General features: G+C 42.0%; 1 protein-coding gene across 1 annotated transcript in view; it reads right to left on the bottom strand.

Moving 5' to 3' along the window:
• Nucleotides 1-8,857, bottom strand: part of CNTNAP5 (contactin associated protein-like 5) — a 951,880-nt gene that overhangs the window by 292,774 nt on the left and 650,249 nt on the right. Inside the window, exon 13 of the mRNA XM_011983413.1 lies at nucleotides 1,621-1,821. Coding sequence (XP_011838803.1) covers nucleotides 1,621-1,821 — 201 coding nt within the window. The remainder of the gene's footprint in view (nucleotides 1-1,620; nucleotides 1,822-8,857) is intronic.

Raw genomic sequence — 8,857 nt, forward strand, 5'->3', positions numbered from 1 at the left:
TCTTCCATCCTCAGATCAACTGCATGGGTTCAAGATTTTCATGCAAACTTTTCAGGTGGCGAAATTGAAACTGTAGAAATTGAGCAACTTGCGCAAGGGCATATAATTGGTAAATGACAGGAACAAGCTCTTAGTCCCAACATGACTTGCTGCCAAACCCATGCCCTCCCATTCAAATGAGACCAGAAACTGTGAGGCAGCTGAGTTAGGAAAAGAACACATTTGCAAAGGCAATGGTGTAGCCAAATTGATATCTCAGAGTGCATATGCTAAAGGAAGTCCCATAGTCAGAATGAACATACCCTCCCATTTGTTCTACAATTCTGCCAAACCCAACCCCTCAAAAACTAGAAACAACACAATGAAAAGAAGGAAGGGCATTTCTGGAGACAGGCACCTTGAGAACAGTGCTGAGGTAGCATGTGCAGGCTTGACAGCTATGGAGAGAGAAATACACATAAATATAAACATTGACTCTAGCAGGGCAGCACCCTCTGAGGACGCTGGGTAAAGCTACACGAACCGGTACCTCTGATCTAATCAAACCTGCAAGCCTGGCTGAATCTAAGGAGAGTACAATAATTGATTTTCACAATGCTGATCCTGCGTCATCAAGAAAAGGTTACATTTTATGTTCAGTATTCTCTGTTTAAGAAGGCATGGAAGTGTGTAATCCATTTGAGAAAGATTTTCATTTCAAATAGATAAAAATTCTTTGGAAAGATTTTTGGTGCTTAAAAGGGTAAGTGACAGTTATCTGGAAAATTCGCTTACGTAGAACGACGTCTTCCCTGAAGATCCTAGATCAGGGAGGCTTGCCCTGCCTGCCTTGCTGGCCTCCCTGCCTAACGCTGCTCCACTTAAGCATCCAGGCACCCTTCACCCCAGACAAAACTTGTCCCTATTGGGTGGGTGTGCTGAGATCCTGGTGCCTAATCAAGCTCTATTCTCTCTCCCCAAACTAGCATTTCCCACGGCCACACTTTCTATGTCAAGCTCAAATGCCCTCTTTGAGGCCCATTCCTCTTCAGATGTTCTTCATTCTCACAACTGTTGCAGGGTGGGTGTTGGAATCTTTTTTTTTTTTTTTTTTTTTTGACGGAGTCTCGCACTGTCGCCCAGGCTGGAGTGCAGTGGCCCGATCTCAGCTCACTGCAAGCTCCGCCTCCCGGGTTCACGCCATTCTCCGGCCTCAGCCTCCCGAGTAGCTGGGACTACAGGCGCTGCCACCTCGCCCGGCTATTTTTTTTTGTATTTCTTAGTAGAGACGGGGTTTCACCGTGTTAGCCAGGATGGGCTCGATCTCCTGACCTCGTGATCCGCCCATCTCGGCCTCCCAAAGTGCTGGGATTACAGGCTTGAGCCACCGCGCCCGGCCTGGAATCATTTTCTTTATGATGAGGAGAAAACCTTGAGAGGTGACAGAACTCACTCTAGCTTCCATCCTGAATTTCAGAGCCAGGATAACTACATAACCAGACCCCTCCTGATGTGTTTCTCTCCAGTGCACAGTGACTACTGGTAACTATAGCCCTCTTCTCAGCAAATTTTCCTTTGCCTAATACTCCAGGTCTGAGGGTCCCATCTATCCCACTGTGGTCATGCATGCAGAGGCCTTACCCGGCGTGTTGAGCAGGCGGGACCTCCTGCAGTGGTAGGCCACCTCCTGCTCACAGTGCTCAGACCCGTCGATCACGGCCTCCAGCTGTTCCATGCTGCCCCCGTAGTCCAAGGCCATGGCATAGGGCTTCTCAGCGTTGGCGCCCCGCACTCGGGTCAGCTCTGTATTGTTGTGCTGCACCGACGTCCAGATCTTGTCCTCTGCCCAGACAACACAACACAAAGCAAGAGACGTTAGAAGGAATGTCAAAAATGGAGCAAGTGAGCAGTGTGATGGGCCACTCAGCATGCAATGTTAATCAACACCCTGGTACTGTATGGGGAGTATGACAGAGAAATTGTGTTCCCCGTGGAGCTCCAGCAGAGCTAGTATGGGGGTCAGTAATCTTAAGAGCTCCATTTGTGGAACCCTTTTCCCATAGGCTCTACACTAAGCATTTAATCCCATGATCTCAGTTAAAATTGACAATGCCTAAATTGGAGGGGAGGCAATTATGTCAAAATTGCCTCATTTTGCTATGTCAAAAATGAGGGAAATGTGAATGAGAATTAGGCTGTTCACCCAAATCCCACAGTTAATAAGTGACTAAGCAGGGACTTGAGCCAAGGATGTCTGACTCCAAAGCTACTGACACACTTCCTCACAAGAGAAACACCAGCATGTTTTCAGAGAACCATTTTCTCAGAGAACAAGGTTGAGATTATGTGATCCACGCTGTATGCAATGAAGTTAATTGTAGGGTTTTGTTTTGTTTTGTATTTATTCCCCATATTACCTCTCTTTGCCAAAAATATTTGGGAAGATTTGCAATGAAAGAACACAGAGATGAGGACCTTTGAATCATGGCGGAAGGACATACTTTGCCTAATAGGGGAAAGAAGGTTAAGGCAGTGAGAGAGGGGAGATATTTGGGTATTAGAGCTTGGGACATCTGTATCTGCCAACAACAAGCTTGGATAAATCACTTCCTTTTATTAAATATATTATATATTTTTAAAGAGACAGGGTCTCTCTCTGTTGACCGGGCTAGAGTGCAGTAGTGTAATCATAACTCATTGTAGCTTCAAACTTCTGGGCTCAAGTAATTCTCCCACCTCAGCCTCCCAAGTAGCTGGGACCACAGGCATGAGCCAACATTCCCAGCTCCCTTCTCTTTTCTGAAGCTTAGTTTTATATTCAGTTAAGAAAACAACAACAATTGCAACAAAAACAAGAGAGCAATACCCTGGTAGCACTGGTAATACGGAAAAGCAACCTACAAATACAAAGTTGCAAGGCTCTATCTGGGATGTATCAGACAGTCTGTAGTAATAACCTAGGCTAAAACATTTACTGCAATTGGACATGCAATTTAATTCTGAACATCCTCTCAAATACAGCAAAAGAGGAAATAGGAAGACTTGAAAAGCTTTTGTCATCTGAGAATCTTGCCTGCATAATTACATCATTACTCTTCATAAATTCTCAGAGCTGAAAAGGAACCTAGCATAGAAATCATGTGGTTTCTTCCTTCCCCATCCTCTTAGTCTTACAAATGGAGAAACTAAGGTCCAGAAAGTAAAGAAATGACCTGAGGCACATCTATGAGACAGTAATGATGAGCACATACACTGAAAGTCACCACTATTAATTAGCAAAGCTATGAAGCACAAGCACAGTAGTTGGCATGACTGAGCTGAAAAGAGAAAAGAATAGGCCACTTGGGTGCCCTTTGTTAGCCCTTTCTCCCTCTCTAGCTCGGTACACAACTTGGGACATGTCGTTTCGTATTTCTAAACCTCAGTTTCAACATATTAGAAGCAGAAGAAAAAGAGAGTATGATTTTAATTATCTCTAAAGGATTTTCCAATTCTATAAAAGAAAATACTTCTTGCAGCATGATATGGTTTGGGTATTTGTCCCTGACCAAATCTCAAGTTGAATTGTAATCCCCAGTGTTGAGATGGGACCTGGAGGGAGGTGTTTGGGCCACGGGAGCGGATCCCTCATGACTTGGTGCCGTCTTTGCGATGGTGAGTGAGTTCTCGTGACATCTGGTTGTTTAAAGTGCATGGCACCTTCCATCCACTCTCTCTCTTGCTCCTGCTCTTGCCATCTGAACTGCCTGCTCCCACTTCACCTTCCACCATAACTGTAAGCTCCCTGAGACCTCCTCAGAAGCTGATGATAGATGCTGTCACCATGCTTCCTGTATAGCCTGCAAAACCGTGAGTCAATTAATTAAATCCCTTTTCTTTCTAAATTACCCAGTTTCAGGTATTCCCATTTAGCAATGCAAGAATGGCCTAATATATAGCATAAAATTAAACTGTGCTCCAACATTCCGACTCGTCTGAAGACTATATCCTAAAACCAGTCCACTGATAACCCACATCTCCAGTGTTTCACTGAGGCAAAGTTATATTTTATTTTTTAGAGACAGGGGCTTGCTATGTTGCCCAGGCTGGAGGACAGTGGCATGATCGTGGCTCACTGCAGCCTTGGCCATCTGAGCTCAAGAGATCCTCCTGCCTCAGACTCCCAAGTAGCTGGAACCACAGGTGTGTGCCATCACACTCAGATAATTTTTAAAAAGTTTTTTAGAGATGGGCTCTCATTTTATTGTCCAGGCTGGTCTTAAACTCCTGGCCTCAAAAAATCTGCCAAAGTGCTGGGATTATAGACATGAGCCACTTCATCCAACTTAAGATTATATTTTCTATAAAGTCTAAACAAATTGATGTTATTTGCCTCTGACTTTAAAAACAAAAATAAGACATAATTCATGTTGGTAAAAATAATAATATTACAAAAACAATTAACCGAAAACTTTAAAAATGTAATTCATACCAGTATAGATAAATGCTGATAAAATAACCAAAAATCTTATTCATCAATAATGAAATGTTGTAGAGGGAGAAATAAAGGTGGACAGTTTTGAAATGTCCATAATGCTTATACAAAGAAGACAAGGAAAACCCCATCTAATCTATCACAGTAAATGTTGTGTTACTGCTTTATACTAGCACATTTAACATACATTGTCTCCAGTACGATAATCCACCACACACAGTGTGTGTGTGTGTGTGATCATAAGATATATATAACTGACATCACAAACCTTAGCTTCAAAGACTGTATGAGGGACAGGAGAAATGATTGCTTGAAACCTACAGCCCCTGAGTTGGCTTTCATTTTGAATCTGCTGTGTGTCCTCTGATTACTGTTCTCTTGGGAGACAGCAGGATAAAGACTAAAACATGGAAGTAAATGGATATTACTTTTCCCATCTACGTCGTGTGTATCTATCTCTTAGACTTACCCTCAGTCTCAACGCATCCAATCTGATTCCAAAATTGGTCTCCACATTTACTAATTCATATAGACTTATATTTCCTTCTAAGTATACATAGATTTTCATACCCATATATTAACTCATCTGATTGTTCATACATTCATTGACTGATTTCCTTATTCATTTACTCATTGTATTACTTTACCAATATCATATTGTTTTTGGCAAGAAAGAAAATAAAGATGCCATAATAGTTTTTCCTTGCTTCCTATCTTTTCTTCCTCAGCTGCATTGGCGGTTGTGTAGATTTAGCCCTGCATCCTGACTAAATATTGAAAGGTCAGGTGTTAATGTCACTGAAAGAAAGTCAGCTTTGGTGAGAGATACTCCTGATGCCTGCTCGAGGCTAGGGAAGGGTGGTTTGAGCTGGAGATGTTTATGTGGAAGTCATCTTTGATTTTTGAACAAGCAAAATTCATTTTGACTGTCCTTTAGATGGGTGAGGAGGTAGAGATTCACTTTTAGGTGGACTCACACACGACTTCAGCGAAAATTGGACCCACAAAGCTAAATGTTCAAGATGGCCAAGTTAGTTGGACAGTGGAGGTTAGTGAACATAGTACAAGTTCTGGAGTCAGCAGATCTGGTTTTGTGTGCCAGCACAACACTTACTGTGGGAGCAACCTTGATGAAATTATTACTTCTTCAAAGCCCAGGTTTCTCATTGGTAATATTTGAAAAGCAGCAATGGCACCAATAATACCATGAAATAGGCTAGCTTTAGAAACAATCCTATTCAGATTGGAATCTATGTTCTGCTCCATGTCAGCAGTCAAGATTTTGGCAAGTTTCATAACATTTCTGAGCTTTCCTCATTGGAAAATGGTCATATTGACACCAATCTTTGCATCCACAAAAGTATTATAATGACTTGGTACACATAGACTGTCTGGCACTCAAATGAGTAAAGACTCTAAACATTAGAAGTTTTCCACAACATTAGAGTGAGGGCTTGGACTTCATTCCTTAGAGGACTGGGATGGGGAGCATACTCTGCAAATGAGGTTAACAAGTGTGATGGACTGTGATTTCTTGTGATATAGCTGCTCCTATATATACTAAATTATTACCACCTTGTTAAGTTGTTTTTCCACAATAGGACAGCCCCATGTATCTCTCTATTTGTGTCCTTTGCATTTCCTGAAATTCCTTCAAGATAATTTGTTCTTTAGTACTCATGGACCCAGAAACCTGGAAAAATATTGCCCTCTGATACTACCTTTTGCTACCCAGTTCATTTTTCTCTTTCGTTACTTCCACTGCACACCACTACTCAATCCCACAATTAGAAACATAGCCTCTTCTCTTTCACTGCTCAAAGGCATACATGTATTGACTAACACAGATCAATTCTTTTGCTTAGGAGACGACTGCATCTGGAGATTTTTGAACAGGCAGGAACCTGTTCATCATTAGCTGGGAACAGAAATAGGGCCACTTCACTGAGCATTCTAGTTCGCTGAAAGTAATAGTTATCTATGTGAAATATTGGCTTTTTAAAACTTGCATTCAGCACAGTGGGTTGGCATGAGTGTGAACGATCTCATGATCCAGATCCAGAGCAGCTATCATGCCTTCTCCATGTAGAAGGGAACTATTGGAGTTATGAGCCATCAAATACTGTGCCCCCTGGCTTCCAAAGACAGCGTGTGTATTGATATGTAAACCAGTAAAGCATTTCCCAAGTTGCATTGCGATTTTGAGCTTTCAAGCTCATTTTTTCATAAAGCTATGAGATCTTTTAGGATGTGAAATGCATAATTCATTCCTGTGTTTAAATATGTGCCCAGTGATTGCTCTTCTATCCACCAGAGTACACACACTGAAGGAAAATATGTTAACTTCTCCAAAAGCCTACCATGATCTGGGGAGAAAGTTGTGTACACAAGAATGACAAATGTCTGAGGCTGTTATAAATACTCTGTAGACTACAAGTAAAGGAAGAGGGGCTTTCTGGAGATCTGTCTGGGGCAGAGTCAGTGGGTAGAGGTTATTACAGAGCCCTGCCCAGTGAAGTCTGTGCACTCTTTTCCTTGAGAACTTCCAAGGTCAAGAGCGGTCTTTCATCCTCAGGCTACCAGAGCCTAAGCTAGCACTGAGCACCCGAGTTAGGACTTCCGGATGGCTTCGTCAAGTGAAGAAACTCATTAGTCATTTGTATACTGTCAGGTTCCTACTTTCAGCATTTCTGAAGCTGCTCTTTTAAGCCTGTATTATGTAACGGTCCAAATTGAAAAGCAGTCTCAAGTTAAAAGCTCAAAACACACACATACACACTCACGCACACTCAACAATAGCAAAAAGAGAAAAGAAAAACAGGTTGTACAAAGAGCCAGAAGAGTAGTAAGGGTGGAATATTCTGAAACATTTTGTGTTCACATCAATGTGGTACAATCTTCCCTGGTCATCACCCCAGAGAAGCTCCCAAGCAGCCTTCACTAACGGATCTCTGTGTGACCTACCTGGTTCCTCTGGCTCTCATTTTGGAAGCCATAAACAGTTTACATACAGAGCCACAATTTAATTTTCTTTCATATTTTTTTATCTCATCATATGAGATTGGTCTGATTATGACGATCATTATTATTAATAATAGTAATTACAGATGCTGTAAGCAATTTCATCTGTTACCATGGGGATCACAACTCAGAAGAAAGAGCAAACAAAAGGAAAGTAAAAAAGAAGAGACAAGAAATAACTCTGATTAATAAGACCTCATTCTACACACATATCTGTCTCTTTGCAGAGCCAGAAAAAACTGCAATTTTTATAACACCGTGCTTGGAAGGAAGGGAAGCCTACAGATTGTCAATACCCAGCTTAATTGAACTGAAATCACGGTGGGGAGCTGCTTCTCATCCTTTGAACAGTGTGCCAATTCACTTATACTCCTATTGTAATAGAGTACAAGTTTATATTAAGGTCCCCAGGGTCACTTCTGCTGTAGTTATGTATGTTGACAAAGTGAATTTTCTATGCCAAGGGTAAAGACAGTTTAAATAATCCTCAAAGTACTGTCTCTACTGCTCATTTTACATCTCCTCATGGGCCGTCTTGTGATATCTCTTGTCATTTTGCATTGATAGTTATTTAATTTTTCATAGGTTTGTCCCTCGTCTCTCCATTTAAATCATAGCTAATGACTGCTGAGTAAATATAGGCTTGGAAAGGGCTCCATGGTTCATGGAGGCAGATGTGATGAGGGGAAGCTGGAGCTTTGCCATCATCAGGGCTGGCTTCCAAGGCCAGCTCTACCATCCACTGGATTCCTGAACATGCAAGAGACCAATTACCTCCCCCAGCCTCAGTCTCCTCCTCTGTAAACGGCATAACTCACTGTGCAGTGTTGTCATAAACACTGAATAAAAAGCACAGGGTTGAACTGAGCATGGTGCTGGCTCTGAGTAGGTGCTCCTACCTCCTTTTTTCTTTTTTACTTCTTTTTTCTTTTTTTTTGAGATGGAGTTTTGCTCTTGTTGCCCAGGCTGGAGTGCAGTGGCGTGATCTCGGCTCACTGCAACCTCCGCCTCCCAGGTTCAAGCGATTCTTCTGCCTCAGCCTCCCTAGTAGCTGGGATTACAGGCATGTGCCACTGCACCAGGCTAATTTTGTATTTTTAGTAGAGGCAGGGTTTCTCCATGTTAGTCAGGCTGGTCTCGAACTCTTGACCTCAGGTGATCTGCCCACCTCGGCCTCCCAAAGTGCTAGGATTATAGGTATGAGCCACCACGCCCGGTCTCTAGTAATTTACATCTTATTAGAATTTTCAAACTCAACTTTGGCTTTACTGATTTCCTTTTTATTATGTTTGCTCTTTGATATCTGCTGTCAGCATTATTTCATTTCTTATTTTTCTTTGAGTTTAATATCCTTTTTCTAGCTTATTTGATGAATACTAGACT

The sequence above is a fragment of the Mandrillus leucophaeus genome, unplaced genomic scaffold (assembly GCF_000951045.1).
Source record: "Mandrillus leucophaeus isolate KB7577 unplaced genomic scaffold, Mleu.le_1.0 Scaffold25, whole genome shotgun sequence".
Lineage (NCBI taxonomy): Eukaryota > Metazoa > Chordata > Mammalia > Primates > Cercopithecidae > Mandrillus > Mandrillus leucophaeus.